The 24,176-nt window shown below is 43.0% G+C and overlaps 1 protein-coding gene across 1 annotated transcript in view; it reads left to right on the top strand.

The window, feature by feature from the left end:
• ADAMTS12 (ADAM metallopeptidase with thrombospondin type 1 motif 12) overlaps positions 1 to 24,176 on the top strand; it is an 808,982-nt gene that overhangs the window by 547,131 nt on the left and 237,675 nt on the right. The window contains exon 10 of the mRNA XM_073620835.1: positions 20,819 to 20,911. Coding sequence (XP_073476936.1) covers positions 20,819 to 20,911 — 93 coding nt within the window. The remainder of the gene's footprint in view (positions 1 to 20,818; positions 20,912 to 24,176) is intronic.

The raw sequence follows: 24,176 nt of genomic DNA, 5'->3' as shown, positions 1-24,176 counted from the left end.
AAAAAATATGTTGTCAGATGTGAGAAATCAAAATATATTGAGGGAATCCCGATAAATAGTAACAAAAGAAGTTTGTGAGAAGTGTGTGTGAATATGAGCAGCAAAACAACTTAATTCTTGTCACATTATAAAGAAGAAGAGAGTGCGCTGTATTAAACCATTTTGAACATTGCAGCGTGACGAAAGTGCTGTATCCATTGCGAATGCTAAGTTTACCAGAACGAGCTGTCCCGTGTCGGAATTTCTTCTGAGCATGCGTGGCACTTTGTGCGTCGGAACAGGCCACACACGGTCGGAATTGACGCGATCGGATTTTGTTGTCGGAAAATTTTATCTCCTGCTGTCCAACTTTGTATGTCGGAAAATCCGATGGAAAATGTCCGATGGAGCCCACACACGGTCAGAATTTCCGACAACACGCTCCGATCGGACAATGTCCATCGGAAAATCCGACCGTGTGTACGGGGCATAAGTCTTGTTAACTTTCTGCACACTTGAAGCACAAGTTCTAGTTGACACTTTTCCAAGTTGTAGCAAATTTGTGTGGCAAGTCTCTAGCAAGAGCAAAGTTTCATTATTGAGTCTACAGCAAGAGCTCTGCAAGTCTACAGCATGGAAATTCAGCCACAGTGACCCCTGTGGTGGGATGACTGATGCACAACATAACTGAACCAGAACTTGCAGTAGACTTGCGGAATGTTTGCAAAGAAAGTTAATCTGGAGTCATGCAATGCGGACTTGCTGCAATTGTGAAACAAACTTGTGAAGCCTGGCAAGTCTAGCACCAACTTAGCAAGTCATTTTCATACTTACAGCACAATTGCTTGCTATCTGTGATATTGTGTTTGGATTTGGAGGTGTTTTCATCAGAATCTCAGAATCATAACATAACGAATGAATCCAAAATGAATTATGTTCCAGATGTTACTTGAACTCAATATTGTCCAGCTCATTTCATTTCTCTTTGTGGGTTGAATTGGCTAGTAGGGATGACTCAAAGTGCATAAGTAATCTGAAATAACAAATTAACACGTTAAAACAAATATAGCAAATCTTCTGAAATAACAAAAGAATAACAGAACTTTCGAAAATACGGTTTGGAACAATGAATATAAATTCTCCTGAAATAAAGAAAGCATTCCGAAAATGAATCATTCTAATGCCACGTACATACGGTCGGACTTTTCGTCTACAAAAGTCCGACGGACGCCGACGGACTAAAGCCGGCTGACAATCCGATCGTGTGTGATCTTCCCCGGACTTTCAGCGGACTTTTCCAGCCGCAAATCGGACGGACTTTAGATTTGAAACATGCTTCAAATCTTTACGTCGTAACTACGCCGGACCCAGAAATCCGCTCGTCTGTATGCTAGTCCGACGGACAAAAACCCACGCTAGGGCAGCTATTGGCTACTAGCTATCAACTTCCTTATTTTAGTCCGGTGTACGTCATTGCGTACGAATCCGTCGGACTTTTGTGTGATCGTATGTAGGCAAGTCCGTTCGTTAGAAAGTCTGCTGCAAGTCCGCCAAAAGTCCATCGAAAGTCTTTCGGACGGGCTGTCGGACTTTTGTAGCCGAAAAGTCCGACCGTGTGTACGCGGCATTACATAACAAATGACGAAACAAAATTATTTACTTAACGAATGAAACCGAAGTGAAATGAAGCACATTTTTCAATCGTGCACATCTCTATTCAGCAGCATCTCCCCTCTCTGCGAATGGAATACTCGTTATTTTTCAGTAGAGGAATTTTAATTTCTTTCGGTTTACCTCACTCTAACCTTTCAGTGTGCCTCCACTGACTATCCAAAGACAAAGGGGTTACTTCTTTTATTTTTGGAATTTGTGATGGATTGAGACATGTAAGTCTCAATCCATCTATCCACGGATTGAGACATGAAGTTAGATAAATGTTATATACAGTATTAGGTCTAATATTAGGCTGTATCTGTGCTGTAAATGAGCGGTTGGCTATATGGACATTAGGGATGAGCTTCGCGTTCGAGTCGAACCCATGTTCGACTCGAACATCGGCTGTTCGATCGTTCGCCGAATTGCGAACGTTATGGGCTGTTCGCGCCAAATTTGTGTGGCGCGTCACGGCCCATAATTCACTACGGCATCGCAGTGCATTGCTGGCTGATGATTGGCCAAGCATGCACTATGACCCGCATGCTTGGCCAATCACAGTGCCATTGGTAGAGAGGGCTGTAATTGGCCAAAGTCAGGGTGGCTTTGGCCAATTATGACTCAGGGGGTTTGGAACACGCCCCACACTATATAAGGCCGCCTACACGGCGGCCCTGTGTAGTGTGTTCCGGCGTGCTGAGAGATAGGGAAACAGTGTCATTTCATTTGAGTTAGCTAGATTAGGCAGGACAGTCAGTGAGTTAGCTGCACTTACAGTGTATTGTGTATATATATGCATCCCAGGTGTTGCATATATATATATATATATATATATATATATATACACTGTATTCAGTTTAGTTAGATCCATTCCTGTTATCTTCCTACTGACAGGCAGGCTTGTCTTGTTACAGTATTTACAGCTACCTGAAGAAAATTGCTGGTGTTCTTTTGATCCTATTAGTACCACAGTCAGGCAGCTAGACTATTTACAGTTAGTGTAGTGCGTCCTCCTCACAGTGTTCAGTTAAAGCTACAAGTTAGTTTAGTGTGACCTCTGCACAGTGTTCAGCTAAAACTACAAGTTAGTATAGTGCACAGTGTTCAGCTAAAGCTACAAGTTAGGGTAGTGCGTCCTCCTCACAGTGTTCAGCTAAAACTACAAGTTAGTGTAGTGCGACCTCTGCACAGTGTTCAGCTAAAGCTACAAGTTAGTGTAGTGAGACCTCTGCACAGTGTTCAGCTAAAGCTACATGTTACTGTAATGCGTCCTGCTCACAGTGTTCAGCTAAAACTACAAGTTAGTGTAGTGAGACCTCTGCACAGTGTTCAGCTAAAGCTACAAGTTAGTGTAGTGCGTCCTCCTCACAGTGTTCAGCTAAAACTACAAGTTAGTGTAGTGCGACCTCTGCACAGTGTTCAGCTAAAGCTGCAAGTTAGTGTAGTGTGTCCTCCTCACAGTGTTCAGCTAAAACTACAAGTTAGTGTAGTGAGACCTCTGCATAGTGTTCAGCTAAAGCTACAAGTTAGTGTAGTGCGTCTTCCTCACAGTGTTCAGCTAAAGCTACAAGTTAATTTAGTGTGACCTCTGCACAGTGTTCAGCTAAAGCTACAAGTTAGGGTAGTGTGTCCTCCTCACAGTGTTCAGCTAAAGCTACAAGTTGGTGTAGTGCGTCCTCCTCACAGTGTTCAGAGAAAACTACAAGTTAGTGTACTGCAACCTCTGCACAGTGTTCAGCTAAAGCTACAAGTTATAGGGCGTACACACGGTCGGACTTTGTTCGGACATTCCGACAACAAAATCCTAGGATTTTTTCCGACGGATGTTGGCTCAAACTTGTTTTGCCTACACACGGTCGCACAAAGTCGTCGGAATTTCCGATCGACAACCACGCGGTCACGTACACCACGTACGACGAGACTAGAAAAGGCCGGTTCAGAACCAAGCGCGGCACCCTTTGGGCTCCTTTTGCTAATCTCGTGTTAGTAAAAGTTTGGTGAGAGACGATTCGCGCTTTTTCAGACTCGTGGCTTTCAGATCGTTTTCTGCCGTTCAGTTTGTGCTTGTGGGTTTGTATCTGCTCTTCAGTGCGTGCAAGCAAGTTCCGCGTGACTTTAAGTAGTCATTGTATTCTTGTTCGTTCGTTACTGGTTTTCAGGTCGCTCTTCACAGGCCTTGCTGTTCTTCAGTGCGTTCTGTTACTTCGTTCTGAGCAGCCCACCGTTTTCTAGCCATGTTTCGTATGCGTACTCCTCGTACAGTTCGTGCTGTGCGGGGGCTTGGTGTTGGGGTCCTGACCTTGACACAAGTCCAGTCCATGAACAGGGTGAGGAGGAGTTCATGGACCAAGAATTGGTTGCTTCAGCGTGACCAGTTCTCTCATATGCCTTTGCTCCGTGATATCCGTGAGAATAATCCTGATGATTTCAGGAACTTTCTCAGGATGACGGACCCCGTGTTTCACCGTTTGTTGGCTTCGCTGACCCCCTATATCAGCAGGCAGGATACCTGCATGAGGCAAGCCATCACTGCGGGGCAGAGGCTCGTCGCTACCCTGCGGTATTTGGCCACAGGGAGAAGCCTGCAGGACCTCAAGTTCTCGACAGGCATCTCCCCCCAGGCTCTTCTTTGTGGACATTTACTGCTTGTGTTTGTTTGAGCTGACCCTGACAGAAATGTGTGGAGTCCAGAAAATGTTGTGATTGTGTAACCTTACAAAGCACTGTTGGCTGTTATTTACTAAATGCAAAGACACTTTTCACTACAAGTACACTTGCAACTGCACTGAAACTGCACTTGTAGTGCAAAGAGGATTTGCCCTTAGGAAATTACCCCCATTTTCTCATAAAACAACAATTATATCACCCCAAAAGTGTTGTAGCGTTGAGACAATAATCCACACATTCTTGATGAACAATCTTTTTAATACCAGCACAATCACATGTGCATTTACCAAAGGTTTTTCTGACAAACCGACATGTTTGTTGTATAACAATTTTTGTAGCTGCCATCACGGGGGATCAAGGGACGTGTTTTGGGGGAGAAAGCCCTTCCTCACTGCTACTTTATTTTAGAGGAAGGGGTTGCACCCCCAAAACGCGTCCATTGATCTCCCGTGATGGCAGATAGCCTCTCCTTACACAGAATCTAGTTTGCATTTCATTCTAGTAACAAAGCCATCTATACAACCCAATTCTTTGAAGACAAGTATAGGGCGTCAAAATGGTGGCCAAATGCATATGGGCTAAACAATGGTATTTTATCGTCCGAAATAAAAATGTGTGATCCGAACGAATAATGTGCCCATGAACATGAAAGTTGCCATTTTAAACTGTACAACAGTTCCTAAAAGCACATGGAGCAGCACGAACGTCATAAACATAAAGAATAGGAACACAGCACAACTAACTTTTTTGCAGCACTCTCCGGATCTTTCTGTACTGCTCATGTTCTCGTAATTTCAGGTCCGACCACCGCTTCCTGAGCTGATCTTTCGATCGTCGTACCCCGAAGTTCCGGTGCAGACTCCTGACCACTTTCGCCATGATCTTGGCCTTTCGGACATTGTGGTTGGGGTAAGGCCCATACTTTCCATCATAGTCGGCCTTCTTCAGGATGTCCAACATCTCCCCAAAGGACATATTTGAGTCCTTTAATCTCCTTCTGGATCGGGACGTTTCAGGCTCCGGCCTTTCCTCCTCCTCCTCCTCGTTGCTGTAATTATCACGATCCTGCTGTCTATCCGCCATGTGCTCTTCCTCCACTGCGCCGAACGAAAAGGGGCGGGGAATAGACTAGAAAGAATGTCAGGGGCGGGCGGAGTTATACGCATGCGCAGTGTGTATAAATCGTAACGCGCGCGTCTTACGTACGATCTGTGAGCGGAGGAAGGAGCATCGGAGACGCCGATCGTGCTAACAAAGGTAGGATCTAAACTTGGGCCTATACTGCTTCGAAATGGAAGCCTATATTGTAACAAGATTAGGGGAGTTTGGCCTGACATTAAGGTTTGTCTTGTGTTGTGTCTTGCAGAGAAAATGGATGGGTTCAACGACCACAATTTCCTGCCCCTGTTTATTGACAAGTACAGGGAGCTGCCCTGTCTGTGGCAAGTCAGACACCCCCACTATAACCACAAACAGAAGAGGCAGGCAGCGCTGGAGAAACTGCTGGAGTTGGTGAAGCCGGTGGTCCCCACAGCAACCATCCCTTATTTAAAAGCAAAAATTGGTGGCCTGAGGAGCACTTATCTTAGGGAGCGCAAGAAGGTCACGGATTCCCAGAGATCCGGAGCTGCAGCAGATGACGTTTATGTCCCCAGGCTGTGGTACTATGAGAGACTGCGATTTCTGTCAGACCACACTGAAGTCAGGGAATCCCTCTCCACTCTTCCTTCCACTCTTCCTTCCATCCCAGCTGAGGCTTCTGATGTCCAACCTGGGCCTTCCAGCCAGGAAGAAGTGGAGGAGCCCAGCTGGAGCCAGGTATAGCATTCTTCTACAGATTTCTGGGCAATAAATAAATGATGTTTACTAGATGTTATTATTGATCACTAATTGCTGATTTCATAAAGTGTTTTACATATCAATAGACAGTAGTGGGCACCCAAAATTGGGACAAGAATGCAAAATGCTGGGCTCAGAAGGATAGTCTGTTATATTTGTTAACATTCAATTTGCAGCAGTCAGGAGGTGAAAATTGTGTGTGATTGATGTAAAAAATACTAAAACTATGTCCCTTTTTCATACACAGGAAGACCTCAGCCAGGAGGAGGCTGTGGAATGTGGCAGCCAGGAGGAGGCGGGGATTAGTGGCAGCCAGGAGGAGGCGGGGATTAGTGTCAGCCAGGAGGAGGCGGGGCTAAGTGTCAGCCAAGACAAGCCTGGGACAAGTCGCAGCCTGACTGAGTCTCAGGTTCCTCCCCTCCGCCTGCCACATAAACGAGCCAGGAAGATGACTCCCAGTCCTGTGCAGGATTCAGCATACAGGCTGATCCAGGAGGCTTCGGCGTCCCTCAGAGCCTTCCCCAGTCCTGAAGAGGCCTTTGCCTGCATGGCTGCCACCAAATTGCAGGGCATGCAGGAGGGCCAACGCAAGATCTCTGAGGACCTGATTTATAAAGTCCTACGTAAGGGGGAGAGTGGGGAACTGACACACAAGACGGATGTCATTGAGATCGACGATCCTCCTCCTCCTCCTCCTGCTGCCACAACTCCACCACCACAGCCAAAGCCTGGAAGGAAGCGTGGAAGGAAGACCTGAGAGTGATTGCCCTTGGTTCAGTCTGGTCTGACAGAAGATTCAGTCTCTCGTATGACCACAGCCTGGGGACACAGATGTCATCTGCTGCTTTCCGGATCTCTGGGACTTCTGGACCAGACTGCCCTCCCTTAGATATGGACTCCTCAGGCCACCAATTTTGCTTTTAAATAATTGATGTCTGCCCTGGGGGTCCAAGGCTTCGCCAATTTCTGCAGTTTCTCCAGCATTGCCTCCTTCTTTGTTTATAGTTGTGACGCCTTAATAAAAATTTTTTCGGTAAATTCTACTCTCCTGTGTGTGTTTTCATCCAAAAAGGACAGTTTGTTGGTGACGATTCAGGTACATTTCTAAAAACATAAAATGTGAAATTAACAAGGGACAACAACACCAAACAATCTCCTACAGATTAAATAGAACAACATATTAGTGGTGTTGTGGGAACTTGTCACAAAAAACACACAAACATTTTCGGGAGTACAAATCAAAATCACCAAAAAAAACACAAAAAAAGAATCTACATTAAAGTCAAAAAAAAAAAAAAAAAAAATGTTGTCAGATGTGAGAAATCAAAATATATTGAGGGAATCCCGATAAATAGTAACGAAAGAAGTTTGTGAGAAGTGTGTGTGAATATGAGCATCAAAACTACTTAATTCTTGTCACATTATAAAGAAGAAGAGAGTGCGCTGTATTAAACCATTTTGAACATTGCAGCGTGACGAAAGTGCTGTATCCATTGCGAACGCTAAGTTTACCAGAACGAGCTGTCCCGTGTCGGAATTTCTTCTGAGCATGCGTGGCACTTTGTGCGTCGGAACAGGCCACACACGGTCGGAATTGACGCGATCGGATTTTGTTGTCGGAAAATTTTATCTCCTGCTGTCCAACTTTGTGTGTCGGAAAATCCGATGGAAAATGTCCGATGGAGCCCACACACGGTCGGAATTTCCGACAACACGCTCCGATCGGACATTGTCCATCGGAAAATCCGACCGTGTGTACGGGGCATTAGTGTAGTGCGTCCTCCTCTAAAGCTACAAGTTAGGGTAGTGCGTCCTCCTCACAGTGTTCAGCTAAAGCTACAAGTTGGTGTAGTGTGTCCTCCTCACAGTGTTCAGCGAAAACTACAAGTTAGTGTAGTGTGACCTCTGCACAGTGTTCAGCTAAAGCTACAAGTTAGTGTAGTGCGTCCTCCTCACAGTGTTCAGCTAAATCTACAAGTTATTTTTTTGCGAGCTCTGCACAGTGTTCAGCTAAAGCTACCTGTAGAAGGTTGGTGGTGTTTTCCTGATCCTATCACTACCGCAGGCAGCTAAATAAGCTACAAGTTAGTTTTTGGCGAGCTCTGCACAGTGTTCACCTAAAGCTACCTGTAGAAGGTTGGTGGTGTTTTCCTGATCCTATCACTACCGCAGGCAGCTAAATAAGCTACAAGTTAGTGTAGTGCGAGCTCTGCACAGTGTTCACCTAAAGCTACCTGTAGAAGGTTGGTGGTGTTTTCCTGATCCTATCACTACTGCAGGCAGCTAAATAAGCTACAAGTTAGTGTAGTGCGAGCTCTGCACAGTGTTCACCTAAAGCTACCTGTAGAAGGTTGGTGGTGTTTTCCTGATCCTATCACTACCGCAGGCAGCAAAATAAGCTACAAGTTATTTTTTGGTGAGCTCTGCACAGTGTTCACCTAAAGCTACCTGTAGAAGGTTGGTGGTGTTTTCCTGATCCTATCACTACCGCAGGCAGCTAAATAAGCTACAAGTTAGTGTAGTGCGAGCTCTGCACAGTGTTCACCTAAAGCTACCTGTAGAAGGTTGGTGGTGTTTTCCTGATCCTATCACTACCGCAGGCAGCTAAATAAGCTACAAGTTAGTTTTTGGCGAGCTCTGCACAGTGTTCACCTAAAGCTACCTGTAGAAGGTTGGTGGTGTTTTCCTGATCCTATCACTACCGCAGGCAGCTAAATAAGCTACAAGTTAGTGTAGTGCGAGCTCTGCACAGTGTTCACCTAAAGCTACCTGTAGAAGATTGGTGGTGTTTTCCTGATCCTATCACTACTGCAGGCAGCTAAATAAGCTACAAGTTATTTTTTGGCGAGCTCTGCACAGTGTTCACCTAAAGCTACCTGTAGAAAGTTGGTAGTGTTTTCCTGATCTTATCACTACTGCAGGCAGCTAAATAAGCTACAAGTTAGTGTAGTGCGAGCTATGCACAGTGTTCACCTAAAGCTACTTGTAGAAGGTTGGTGGTGTTTTCCTGATCCTATCACTACCACAGGCAGCTAAATAAGCTACAAGTTAGTGTAGTGCGAGCTCTGCACAGTGTTCACCTAAAGCTACCTGTAGAAGGTTGGTGGTGTTCTCATACTACAGGCAGGCAGTTGATTTTGCTAGCTGCAGTATCAGTATATATATATATATATATATATATATATATATATATATATATATCCCAGCTTAGTGCAGCTACAGGCCATTAGTATGTCTGGAAGGCCAACAAGGAGAGGCAGACAGTCATAAGCCAATAAAAGAGGGCAAGCAGGCTCTGTGTCTAGAGGCAACAGTGCTGGTCGTGGAGACGGTGCATCCTCATCAGCACGTAGCCGTGGGACACGCTTGGCCTTTTTTTCGGCAGCTGGCTGTGTTGAGCCGCAACATGCAGAAGACTTGGTCAAGTGGATGACCAAGCCGTTCTCATCCTCCTCATCTTCTCTCACCCATGCTCAGGGTACTTTGTCTGGCAAAGCAGTGGCCTCTTCCCTCGGCTCAATGTCATCAGTGACTCCTTCCCTAGCCCCACCATGTCCTCCTGAGGAGTCCCTCGAACTGTTTGACCACAGTGTTGGGTACATGCTCCAGGAGGATGCCCAGCATTTGGAAGGCTCTGATGATGATACTGAGCTAGATGAAGGCAGTAACGTGAGCACGGACAGAGGGGGTGCCCAAGAAGGACAGCAATCTGGCAGTCATGCTCCCCCTGCTGCAGCATACTGCCAGGTTTGCTCCAGAAGAGGAGGGAGGGGGTGATGAGGTCACTGACTCAACGTGGGTGCCTGATAGGAGAGAGAAGGAGGAGGAGGAGGCGGCACATCACCAACGAGGCAGGATGCCCTCCAGGGGCCAGCCTAAGGGCAGCACACTGGCTGCATCACACCCCAAAGCTCCGCATGTGCAGAGTGCTGCAGTCTCTGCGCATTATTCAAAAAGTTCTTTGGTGTGGGCCTTTTTTGAGACGAGTGCATCAGATCACACCGCTGCTATTTGCAACATATGTCTCAAGCGTATCTCGCGTGGCCAAAACATCTCCCGCTTGGGCACCACATGCTCGACCAGACATATGCTGACCTGCCATGCAGTTCCTTGGCAAGCGTATCTAAAAGACCCACACCAAAGAACAAAGAGGACCTCTCCTTGCTCCTCATCAGCTGAGATCTCCAACCCCACTATACCTTCAGTCCTCTCTGAGACCTGCACTGAGAGGAATGAAGGTGTAGAATTAGGTGTGTCACAGCCAAGTACTTGTGGGCAATCTGCTTTCGGTACACCGACGTCAGATTGTACCAGGCAAATTTCCCTGCCCCAGTTGCTGCACCACCGAAAGAAGTTCACTCCCAGCCATCCACATGCCCAGCAGTTGAATGCTAGCTTGGCAAAATTGCTAGCACTTCAACTGCTGCCTTTTCAGTTGGTAGACTCTGCCCCCTTCCGTGAGTTTGTGGAATGTGCGGTTCTTCAGTGGCAGGTACCCAAACGCCACTTTTTCTCACGGAAGGCGATTCCAGCTCTCTACCGGCATGTGGAAGGCAATGTCTTGGCCTCGCTGGACAGGGCGGTCAGCGGTAAGGTGCATATTACCGTTGACTCATGGTCCAGCAGGCATGGACAGGGACGTTACCTAAGTTTCACCGCGCATTGGGTGACTCTGCTGGCAGCTGGGAAGGATGCAGGACAAGGTGCAGTTGTGTTGGAGGTTGTTCCGCCACCACGCCTCCAAAATGCCACTACTAATTTAAAGACTGCCTATGCTGATGCTGAGTGACTATCCTGAGTAATTATCCTCTTCCTCCTCAATGATCACGCTGATAGCTTGTAAGAACATTTTTGGTTCTGGGTGCCACCACCAGTGCCTAAGGCCCAATTTTTCTGGCCCTGTTCAACAGGGGCATGTAATTACAATTTTTGATCTAATATTTCACAGCAGGGCCCTGTGAGGGCTTACAGTGTTGTGGCCAGAACAACACCTAAGGCCCAAATTTCTGCTGAGTATATAGGGAAGGCCCCTACTTTCAAACATCCAACTTACAAATGACTCCTACTTGCAAACAGAAGGAGACAACAGGTAGTGAGATTAAATCTACCCCTAGGAAGGGAAATTCTCTCCTGTAAGAGTTAATATGGGAAAAACGTTTCTCCTTTCCACTGATGCTTTATCACCAATCCTTGTTTCACAAAAAACCCCAAATTTTCAAAAAACATTTGTCATTGGGACAAAAAATGAGGTGAAATCTTCTGAAGAGGAGCACAGACAGCAAAACAAATGTCACAGGGGTGATAACCCTTCCCTATGTTTTCCAAAAAGCTTAAAATAGATTTTTTGGCTGGAGCTAAACACGTTAAAAATGTACCAGTTCAAAATTACAAACAGATTCTACTTAACAACAAACCTACAGTCCCTGTCTTGTTTGCACCGCCTGTATACTGCTGTTCAGAGTATATAGGGCCTGGTGGACCCACGCCTTTCCTTTTTTTAATTTAGGTGCAGGGTTCCCTTTAATCTCCATACAAGACCCAAAGGGCCTGGTAATGGACTGGGGGGTACCCATGCTGTTTGTCTCACTGATTTTCATCCATATTGCCAGGACCCGACATTACATTAAAGCCGCAAGCAGTTTTAAATGACTTTTTTTCCTTTAAAAATGACATTTTGTGCAGGGACTGTTCTAAGCACGGGAAACACGCGCCACTTTACAGGCATATTATAGACACCCCCCAGGTACGATATTTAAAGGAATATTTCACTTTTTTTTTTAACTTTAAGCATCATTAAAATCACTGCTCCCGAAAAAAGGGCCTGTTTTTAAAAGTTTTTTTTGCATTGATACATGTCCCCTGGGGCAGGACCCGGGTCCCCAAACCCTTTTTAGGACAATACCATGCAAATTAGCCTTTAAAATTAGCACTTTTTATTTAGAACGTTCGAGTCCCATAGACGTCAATGGGGTTCTAACGTTCGTGCGAATTTACGGTCCGTTCGCAGGTTCTGGTGCGAACCGAACCGGGGGTGTTCGGCTCATCCCTAATAGACATAAAAGAAAGATGTACCTGAATCAACCACTAAATTTGGAAATAAGCCCCCTATTTTTAGGATCTATAATGGAATGAGACATGTAATATTTTCTTTTCCAAGAAGGTATTTCTGTGCTTTGCACTGGTTCCGTGGAGGCTTTTTGGTTTCCTTTGTTCCCTCCTGCCATAATCTGGTTAGACTTTTTTGTTGGCCCACAAGCCCTACTCCATAGAACCATTGATTCCATGCAGTGCACTGATAATGGCCAACAAACCTGAAGCAGATGTATGAAGCTTGGTACAAATAGCTCTATATTAATAAGAGCAGCAGTTCTGGATGTACAGTTAGCCAAAGAGGCACAGAAGATAATTCACTTATTTTTGGCTTTTTATTAGAATGAGACATGTAAATACCTTCTGTATTAGGGCTTATGTGCAATGGCATCGTCTTCTTGTGTTGTGACATATTTAAAACGTACATCAAACACAGGTCAGCAAACTACCATTGACTTCATGATAGGTCGACCTGCATTGCACCATGTTTCTTTGGACTCAGCAAGTCCTATTGAGGTGCATTGGAGTAGCAGGCAAATGAGGTCAGATGCTGCCCTTTTTGGTCAAAGGCTTCATATGTTTTCCATTTAAAAGCATGTATACATTGAAACAGATGCATTTGAGAGGAAGACCCATCAGCGTGACCCCCTAAGAAGGCTCTGCTGTGTTTTCCACCAGTTCATTGGAGAGCTTTTTGGTTCATTTTGGCCCTTACTACTATCACCTACTGGGTTATAATTTTTGTTTGTCCCCAAGTAGAAGCCATTGTTTCTTCGCAATGAGTTGATGATGGCCAAAAATGTTTTGCATGACTCCACCCACTATCCTAAAATGAGGGAAAAAAATCTGGTTATTTTTTGAATTTTCTGCAAATTCTGTCTTTGAGGTTTTTCTCTGTTGGTTGCACTAAATACTTGACAGTTCTGCTCTCACTAGTAGCTGTATCACTGTATCCAAATCTATCACATAATCACATCAGTCACTATTCAGAACTGTCATGTCAGACTAAAGTCACTTAATACAATATGAAATATACTAAATATCTCACCTGATAAAATCCTACAACTGTCACCATAACTAATGTTGTCACTGTATATAATCTGTCACCAACCAGTGTAAGTATTCCTGTTTGGCCACAGGAGGTCAGGCATCAATTACTCCAGGGACACCTAAGAGTTCTTATAAGACTTGTTTAGGCACCTGGTTAGATTTGTTTTTTATCCATTTATGGCTCTTCTATACTTTTCATGAACTGCTAAGGACTTCCTAGACTTTCTGAGACCTCCATTGGATGTATTTTGATTATCTTCTGATTTCACATTTCATGTGTATCAGATATTTACTGTGCTTGTTCGCCTCTGTGCTGCATACACAAAAAAGAAGTTAAAGGCTTTTAAACACTTTCATCACTTACAAAGTATGCAGCTTTTAATTCTTACCTAAGTTCCAGTTTAAGAAAAAATTGGAAAGAGTGGGGCAGCAGGATTTTCTTGGTACCGTCAAAGGACATTACAAGGTTTGTTAAAATCAATCAATTTTATTTGCATACAAGTTACAATATATAAAAACAGTCCAACAGAACAAAGGAGTACAAACAAATCCCTCTTGATGGTTTCTTCACCCCCACCAAGGGAGCCACCTCTACCTGAGAAATTACTCCAGAGGGGTTTTTTGGTTGGTATAGGCTGTCAGACTCCCAACATGTTTTGCGGTTGCCTGCTTCTTCAGGAGTATATATATTTGAGCAGGGACTAGAGTTCTCTCTCCCTACGTGTGCATCAATAGAAACAGACAACCCTCTCCTTCCTTCTCCATGCTAATAGACTGGTTGGAGACAGCGCTGTCCATTGTTAATTCTTACCTATGAAGACTAGAAGTTCAAGAAAGCAGCACAGGGGCAGGAGCCAGCAGCACTGAAAGTTGTAAAACGATAAGGCAGGTGCATAACCACAGGGGTCACAATTGTGACCCATCCCCATGCTTCAGGGGGTCCAAAAATCTCCCCTGTACACCTGGATAGGAGCGTGGGCAGGGCCTACATATAGAGGAACTGATCCCCTCCATTTTCCACCCACAGCTGCTGAAAGTCGACCGGAATTTAGCAGCTGCAGGAGGAAAATGGAGGGGATGGGTTCCTCTATATGCTGCCCCTCCTGTCCAGCTTCCTCTTCTTTCTGCTGCCCCTGGGCCCTTGTGTTCTCCCCTGACACCCCCTCATCCCCCACAGCTCTGCTGGCTCCCCCCTTCTCTATTGTCCCAGCTGCTGCAGGGGATGTGTCAGGATGGAGAGCAGGAAAGGGGCTGGTAAATGTCATTTACTGGGCCCTTCCTTTTCTGCATGGACACAGTGAGTGATTAGTACTGTCCATTTATAACTAAAATATAGTAAATGTGTTTACTATGCTTCAGTTTTTGAATGAACGGGAAGCTCTGTAAAGAGCCACAGTGGGGACGGAAAGTATTCAGACCCCCTTAAATTTTTCCCTTTTTGTTATATTGCAGCCATTTGCTAAAATCATTTAAGTTCATTTTTTTCCTCATTAATGTACACACAGCACACCATATTGACAGAAAAACACAGAATTGTTGACATTTTTGCAGATTTATTAATAAAGAAAAACTGAAATATCACATGGTCCTAAGTATTCAGACCATTTGCTCAGTATTTAGTAGAAGCACCCTTTTGATCTAATATAGCAATGAGTCTTTTTGGGAAAGATGCAACAAGTTTTTCATACCTGGATTTGGGGATCCTCTGCCATTCCTCCTTGCAGATCCTCTCCAGTTCTGTCAGGTTGAATGGTAAACGTTGGTGGACAGACATTTTTAGGTCTCTCCAGAGATGCTCAATTGGGTTTAAGTCAGGGCTCTGGCTGGGCCATTCAAAAACAGTCACGGAGTTGTTGTGAAGCCACTCCTTCGTTATTTTAGCTGTGTGTTTAGGGTCATTGTCTTGTTGGAAGGTAAACCTTCAGCCCAGTCTGAGGTCCTGAGCACTCTGGAGGTTTTCATCCAGGATATCCCTGTACTTGGCCGCATTCATCTTTCCCTCGATTAAAACCAGTCGTCCTGTCCCTGCAGCTGAAAAACACTCCCACAGCATGATGCTGCCACCACCATGCTTCACTGTTGGGACTGTATTGGACAGGTGATGAGCAGTGCCTGGTTTTCTCCACACATACCACTTAGAATTAAGGCCAAAAAGTTCTATCTTGGTCTCATCAGACCAGAGAATCTTATTTCTCACCATCTTGGAGTCCTTCAGCCCATGCGGGCTTTCATGTGTCTTGCACTGAGGAGAGGCTTCCGTCGGGCTACTCTGCCATAAAGCCCCAACTGGTGGAGGGCTGCAGTGATGATTGACTTTCTACAACTTTCTTCCATCTCCCGACTGCATCTCTGGAGCTCAGCCACAGTGATCTTGGGGTTCTTCTTTACCTCTCTCACCAAGGCTTTTCTCCCTCGATGGCTCAGTTTGGCCAGATGGCCAGCTCTAGGAAGGGTTCTGGTCATCCCAAACGTCTTCCATTTAAGGATTATGGAGGGCACTGTGCTCTTAGGAACCTTAAGTGCAGCAGAAATTTTCTTGGCCAGATCTGTGCCTTGCCACAATTCTGTCTCTGAGCTCTTCAGGCAGTTCCTTTGACCTTATGATTCTCATTTGCTCTGACATGCAGTGTGAGCTGTAAGGTCTTATATAGACAGGTGTGTGGCTTTCCTAATCAAGTCCAATCAGTATAATCAAACACAGCTGGACTCAAATGAAGTTGTAGAACCATCTCAAGGATGATCAGAAGAAATGGACAGCACCCGAGTTAAATATATGAGTGTCACAGCAAAGGATCTGCATACTTAGGACCATGTGATATTTCAGTTTTTCTTTTTTAATAAATCTGCAAAAATGTCAAGAATTCTGTGTTTTTCTGTCAATATGGGGTGCTGTGTGTACATTAATGAGGAAAAAAAATGAACTTAAATGATTTTAGCAAATGGCTGCAATATAACAAAGAGTGAAAAATTTCAGGGGGTCTGAATACTTTCCGGCCCCACTGTATATATGTCTATTAATTTAGTGCAGCTGAGGCTGCAGAGGTGGAGATTAATCTCCTTTCACTGTCTCAATGGTGAAACATCTGGGGGTTCTGCTTAGACCCCTGATATTTCAACAAAGCCCACTAACAGGGCTCCTAAAAAAAAGTTTAATAAAAGGAAAAAATAAATAAATAAAAATTAAAAAACGATCGAAGCCAGGGTTGCACCGGGTGCCACCAGGGTGTCACCTCATGCCGCCAGGATCATAGGGAGGGGCCTCAGGCTCGGGGGGAAGGGCCCCGGCCGGGGGTCAGTGCTACCCTTCATGGTTTCTTGCATCAGGGCCCTGAAGGTTCTAGTTACACCTCTGCAATGAGGGTTTTATACTACTTTAAATGTCCTACAATAAATTAAAACATTATTGAACAGGCACATTCACTAGTTGTCCTGATTACCAAGCCTGTATGCTACTAATGTTTTATACAGACATTGTCTATCTATATTTATCAGTCACACAGATTGGGGGCATTAGTACATTCCCATCTTTTGGCAATGTTAAAGGAGTTGTAAAGGCAGAAGGTTTTTTATCTTAATGCATTCTATGCATCAAGATAAAAAACCTTTTCTGTGTAGCAACCCCCCCAGCACACTCTTTTTACTTGCCTGAGCCCCATCTCTCTCCAGCGATGTCCATGAGTGTCTAATCCATCTGGGATACTCCTCCTGAGTGGCTGAGACACAGCAGCAGTGCCATTGGCTCCCGTGGCTGTCAATCAAAGTCAGTCAGCCAATCTGGGGAGAGGGGGGGCAGGGCCGGGTTGGTGGTCCATCTCAGAATGAATATACGGAGCTCTGACTCGGTGCGGGTGCCCCCATAGAGAGCTGCTGGCTGTGGGGGCACTCGATAGGAGGGAGGGGCCAGGAGCAGCAAAGAGGGACCCGAGATAACTGGGTTATTTTTGCCACATTTATCTAAAATTCATTTTTTTTGGAAACTTGTGTACATTTTTTACGCAAACCTACTGTTCCATATTTTGATCATTGTATATTGAGTTTTGCAAATTATCCCTCAATCAGCTATCTATCTGTCAACTATAAGAAGTCAAACTAGACCAGAAAGTACATGGACAATTATAGAAGGAAAGAGAATCATCTATGGGGCTTTGAGATTACATGGGAATGTTTTAAAGTAAGTTTTAGCTGGTATAAATAAAATAATGTTTTATATCTTCTGAAACCTGTGGTAGTATTTAAGCAATATACATCGTGACTATTGTATATGAATACATGCTGGGAGGTGTACAAGGTGTATCAAATGGTATTCATCAATAGTTTATCTGTAACATACACCCACGCATTCTTGGCATATATTATTTTATTTTTCCTAGACGTGGTAGTTAAACAAGACTTTATATTATAAGATCGGTTGGAAATCTAGATAGCTGCTTGTAAACTATATAAAAGACAAAATAACCGGAAAGTAAATAGACAAATATATAAAAGGAAGTGGAATGATCTGTGGGGAGTTGGGATTATATTAAAATTTGCTAAGTATGTTTTAATTGGTGTAAACAAGAGAATGTTTCTTTTGGAAACCTGGCTGGAAGTAACCAAGCAATATACAATGTGACTATTGTTGTATATGAATAAATGCTGGGAGATGGCAAGAGTAGAAGGTGTATCGAATGGTATTCATCAACAGTTTAACTGTAACATACACCCTCGCACTCACTGCAGGAATTGTTTTCTTCCTCCTACAAGCAGTGAGAACAAAAGGCTTTATTTAGAAATTTATTGGTAGTAGTGGCAAAATAATTTTCACTAGTTCAGGAAAAATCACTGACAAAATGGAAAATGCCAATATTTCACTTGCCACTCCAGAAAAGATCAGGCCGCTCACTCCACAATCACTTCTTAGGTGTTGACTTGGCATGTCTCCACCAAAGCAATCAATTGTACCAGTAACAGGGATGCCACACACAGGGTATTCTTCCTTTAATAAAATACCCAGCAGGAACAAGTTCTATTCTGACATGTTTTGTGTTAGGCACAGCAATCTCAAAGAAAGTACTGTGTCTAGGGTGAAATATGTCACAAAAGGATTTGTTCCTGTTGTCTTTTTTAATAAAGGAAGACATTTTTTTTGTTGCATCTCGGTGTTTTACATTCCTGTTCCTGGTATAATAAAATAAGAAATAAAATGGGAAGACCACAAGGAGATTTCTTTCCTTATTTAAAAATATTATTGTGTAACAGGATTTAATAACCTTAAAGGAGAGAAAGAGAGATGATTTAATTCCCTTAAAGAGAGAGAAGAAGAGGTAAGGAGGAAGAGGAATAGAGAATTGATTATATTCATTAATAAGGTAAATGGTTGATAGGAAAAAAGTTAGGGCTATGGCTGCATATGATTTATTGAAAATAACATGTAAGTATGGGTTCACACCATTGTGAATTCGCAATAGCAAGAGATTTTGACTGGCTCTCTATGGAGCCAGTTCACATATCCCTGCAGCAGGTCCGGTGCGTTTTGCACAAAAATGCTTTGCGTCTTTTGGTCCATTTCAGGTCCAAATTCAGCCCAACATTCGGGCTGAAATTGGACCTGAAACGGTGCACCAGGATGCACCGGATCCCTGCTGTGAGCCGCATGCGGTTCATATGTGAACCCAGCCTTAAGGAGGACATTGTTCCAAGTGGTTTGCAAATCCAGGTCTTCCCAAGTATTGGAGATATAATATCAGAATCAAAATGGGAAAATAATTTGGAATAATGTGTGAGATTAATCTTGATACAATTAAAGGAATTAGATGATCGTGAAATTATAAAATTGCAATAAGATCTGGGGAAAAAAGGTCTGTGGGCTATTGCCCTTTGATGTAAAATTATTACTTGATCTAACATAAATTGAGATAAAAAAAAAATATTTAAAAACTAAAGATCTACCTGAAACAAAGAATAACCATCAGAGACAAAGTGCACTAGAAGAATGAACGTGCATACAGCTGGAATGATCAAAATCAATGCATACATTTATTGAGGTTAGCATGTATAATGTGACATTCATGTGCTAAAGGTTAATAATGCGTATAATATCTGCATCCAAAGAATTCTAGATATAAAAAATCGTGGTTTAGGCAGACTAAAAGCATTTTTGCTTTAAGCATTTTTATGGGTTAGGGTTGCATTACCTTTAAATTAGGTCTAACATGGATTAAAGTATACCCGGAAATTGTGGCTCTCTGGTTGACTCAACAGTATATAGTTATTTAGTAGTGAGCTCTCATTGCTGCTGCAACTCCTTGTTAGGTACCCCACGCTTTTGTGAAACTTAGCCCATTTTCAAATGGACACAAAAAGAGAAATTATACTTATAATGTATCAATGGAATTGTTACCCTTTGGTGATTATGTAGATGCGTGTAGTAAAAAAACATTTTTCAAAATTTTTTTTTGATATACAGTATACATACAGCACTACTCCCGCAGGAGCCGCTAGCAACTGGCTCCCCTACTCCTGCACAGCCAGGCAACACACATTCTCTACTTACATCCAAACACAAGAAGTCAGTCCCTTGGCCTTGGCCTTTTATGTTTATTAGGGGTAACAATATGGATGGGGTGAAGGGAAATATGGGATGCCCACCTTGACTCAAAGGACAAAAACCAGGGACAACTTTCTTCCTATGTACAAGGTCTTGAACTGTCCTCCTTTCCGGACTCTGACAGTCTCTGAAGATAAAAATGCAAAAGCCCTTAAGGACTAGGAACTTTTAGTCCCTTAGAAAGCAGTGCAAAGTGTTGTTGGTTGCGCACATGAGTATCTCCAACTCTACTGTAGACACTGATCCCAGTTCTACTGACTGCATGAACTACCAGTCCACCTGGCTGCTTCTTCACCAGCTTACTCAGCTGCTGCTAAAGATCTCCCAGGGCAAGGGAAAGGACAGATTTAAGCACAACGCTGTCTTCCAGAAAGGCTTGCTACATGTGGCAGTCTTTCTCCTTGTAAGTCCTCGACTGTGCTGATGTACTCAAACTGTCCTCCTTGCTCCCTGCTGCTCTTTAGATAAGATCCCTTTTAAACTGCTGTCAGGATCCTCCCGAGACAGAGCCTTTCCCACCCCCAACCCGCCCCCCGGCAGGGCCACTGACAGTCTCCTCAGCACCCCATCTTCCACCGACTCCCCTGCTGGCATGACTTATCCATATTTAAGGGCTGGCTCAGCCACCATGCCAGGTCCACTGCCTAAAGGATTGACCAAGTTCCCCTAAGTATGCAGATCAACCCTCCTGGCATCCACTCACTAACTTATAGACGTTTCTCCTAACTTACAGAATCAGGGGGAGGCACCAGAGACCTGCCTGTGTGAGTTATCCAGCCTGACCTGCAATTAACTTATGACCCAGATTCAAGACTCATTTTACCATGAGCCAGTAAATTTGCCTGCACTATTCTAGTAGCATGGTGGTGATAATCTACTGTATTTCTTCACGAATATAATAAAAATAACAACAATAACTTAAAATTGTTTGCTTTTTATTTATCTCATTCACAGAATGTTTGCCAGACTCTTTGGTGTTCAGTAAAAAATTCATGCCGCTCCAAGCTTGATGCCACAGCAGATGGGACCAGATGTGGAGATAATAAGGTGAATTTTATATCATATTATTTAAAGATAAAAAAGTGAGTGTGTGAGTGTGACCCCCCGACAACCCCCCTCCCCCCAGGCATATGAACTGTGAACTTATTTGCACGATCTTGCTTTTAAAAGGTTTATATTTGCTCCGTGTTTAGCTTTACTTTTTTTGTCTGAGTCTTAGGGCTCTATTTAGAATGGAGAGCTCTCCATTACATTGCGTTTTGTTACCCATTCTTATGAATGGGATGGGCTGTGTCTTTAAGTCCTGACTCTCAAGCTGAAGAGATAAACTCAAAGTAGAAGGAAAGAAGAAGTATAGGAATTTCAGCCAACAAAACATAAGAAACTACTATTATGCGTCCTTAATGGACCAGATGAAGCATTGGTTCCCCTCTTCGGAGGATAAATTATGGGCCGATATCGAACGAGAAGTAATTTTGGGACACGATATGTATGCGTTATTGCTGGCTTCCTATTCTCTAAAAAAAAATTAATATTCCCAACTTACTCAGTATTAAAGCCACTTTAATGGCATGGAAACATATCCTGTCCAAAACTAAAAGTTGGACTGATAAATCTTTATTATATGTCCCTGTGAGAATAGTAGATTATTGTAAAATCCGCATTAAGACAAGAGATTGGATTATACATGGTTACAATATGTATAAGGCTTTACCCTCAAATTTATAAAACAATGGTTTCGGGTAAAATTGAAAAATGCTCCCGCTTAAAAAAATTTAATCCAAATGATAAGATAGAATTTTTTTTCAACTGTCTGGGAATTTTTATCTAACCGTAGGAATCAAAAGAGGAAAGGGATTTCACTATTCTATGATCTCCTCTCTGAATATCCTTTAGAATACAAAAGCCCTCATATGATAAAATGGGAAAAGGATTTATTGCAGATCTATACAGGAGAACAATGGAGGAAAGCGATATTAATTTCTAAAAAGGCCTCTTCTTGCATAGAGCATTGGGAGTGGGACAATTCCCAAAAAATACTGAACAGATGGTATCTTACACCTTATAAACTATCTAAAATGTATCCTTCTTCTTCACCCTTATGCTGGAGATGTAATGAACACATAGGAAATCTACACCACACCCTCTGGAGTTGTAAGAATTTGCAAAGTTTTTGGAAAACCATATCCAAATTTATAGCAGATCTTACTGGTAATCTTATTGAACTTACTCCAGCAATGGCCCTCCTAGGAATAAATTTAGATTCCTATCCGAGTATGTTTAGAACAATAGTAACCCACATACTAATTGCTGCTAGAATCTCAATGTCCACACTATGGAAATCCTGTGAAGCTCCAAACTTAACCACTGTTATTATTAGATTAAATATACAAGCACAATATGAATTGATGTTGGCCTATAAAAATTATCATATGACTACATTCAAAAAGGAATGGCAAGACTGGATTGCTCACCCTAGAGCCTCTCATTATTTACAAACCGGTAATCTTTAATTAATTCATTTTGGATATTATAACATAACCTTCGAATGTATCCTGAAGTTCAAGAATAAGTTACCTCTAAATTATTCACTATAAATGTTTAATAATTGATCTCTGCTTAGAGCTTGAACCCGTGTGGGGTAAGCGAAGATTAATATCTTGTAATTAATATTATATTGTTGACTATTACCATTATACCTTAGATATAATTCGATTCACGGAAGTATCTTGTTTTGTTTTATTTTGCTGTTTCTTTTAACCAAATGATTTGTTTAGCACAAATGTTATTGAATGACTGATGCTATACATTTACATGAATTTGTATTCTATTACTTGGAAAATTAAATAAAAGCTTAATGATTAAAAAAAAGGAAGGTCAGCCAACATGCACGGAACAGACGATTGTCCTGTTGGGGATCTTAGTTAATGTATGTTACTGAATTATAAGGTAGCTAAATGAGCAGCCAAAGTCCATAATATCCTTATGACTTACGGTAAGGCCAAAGTTATCTTGGACTCTAATGGTCTTCCAAAACAAATCACTTGACATCATTTTTTAATCAAATTGGCTCTGACCATTATCATATAATGAGGAATAAACCTCTTATTTTTTTTTTTTTTTTTTTTTTTTGGGGGGGGGGGGTTAATATGGTAACAAGAGAGGTATATACCTTCTGTTTTGTCACTCTACTGGCCAATTCTATCATAACCTGTAGAGTTATACCTTCTCATTGCTCCTTAAGCCCTACTCCATAGAAGCTATTGTTTCCATGTACTACACTGATAGAGGCCAGCAAGTCTGTAACAGCTGTATGAAGGTTGATATAAATGACTCCATATTAGGCTGTTTATTCTGTGCACCTGTGGTTCTGAATTTACAGTTGTCCATAAGACAGAAATGATTGGTCTACATTCTCACTGTCTGAAAATGAGGAACAACCTCTTTATTTTTGGTATTTGTAGTGGAAGTAAGACAAGTAGATACCTTTTTAATTAAGGAAGGCACTAATGTGCTGATTGAGTGGAGAGCTTTATGGCTCATTTCGGCCTACCTCACCATAACCTGATGGGTTATACCTTCTCTCTCTCTTTATAAACTGAGCAAAATTATAAACGCAACACTTTTGTGTTTGCCCCTATTTATCATGAGCTGAACTCAAAGATCAACGACTTTTTCTATGCACACAAAAGGCCTATTTCTCTCAAATATTGTTCACAAACCTGTCTAAATCTGTGTTAGGGAGCACTCCTTCTTTGCCAAGATAATCCATCCACCTGACAGGTGTGGCATATCAAGATGCTAATTAGACAGCATGATTATTGCACAGGTGTGCCTTAGGCTGGCCACAATAAAAAGCCAATCTAAAATGTGCAGTTGTATCACACAGCACAATGCCACAGACGTCACAAGTTTTGAAGGAGTGTGCAATTGGCATGCTGACTGCAGGAATGTCCACCAGAGCTGTTGCCCTTGAATTGAATGTTCATTTCTCTACCATAAGCCGTCTCCAAAGGCGTTTCAGAGAATTTGGCAGTGCATCCAACTGGCCTCACAACCGCAAACCACATATAACCACACCAGCCCAGGACCTCCACATCCAGCATCTTCACCTCCAAGATCGTCTGAGACCAGCCTGCTGCAACAATCGGTTTGCATAACCAAAGAATTTCTGCACAAACTACTAGAAACCATCTCAGGGAAGCTCATCTGCATGCTCATCGTCTTCATCGGGGTCTCAACCTGACTGCAGTTCGTCGTCGTAACCGACTTGAGTGGGCAAATGCTCACATTTGATCTTGTCTGGCACTTT

Source organism: Aquarana catesbeiana, linkage group LG01, assembly GCF_042186555.1.
Source record: "Aquarana catesbeiana isolate 2022-GZ linkage group LG01, ASM4218655v1, whole genome shotgun sequence".
In the NCBI taxonomy this organism is placed as follows: domain Eukaryota; kingdom Metazoa; phylum Chordata; class Amphibia; order Anura; family Ranidae; genus Aquarana; species Aquarana catesbeiana.
The sequence above is the reverse complement of the archived record's forward strand: the minus strand, read 5'-3'. Positions and strand labels throughout refer to the sequence as shown.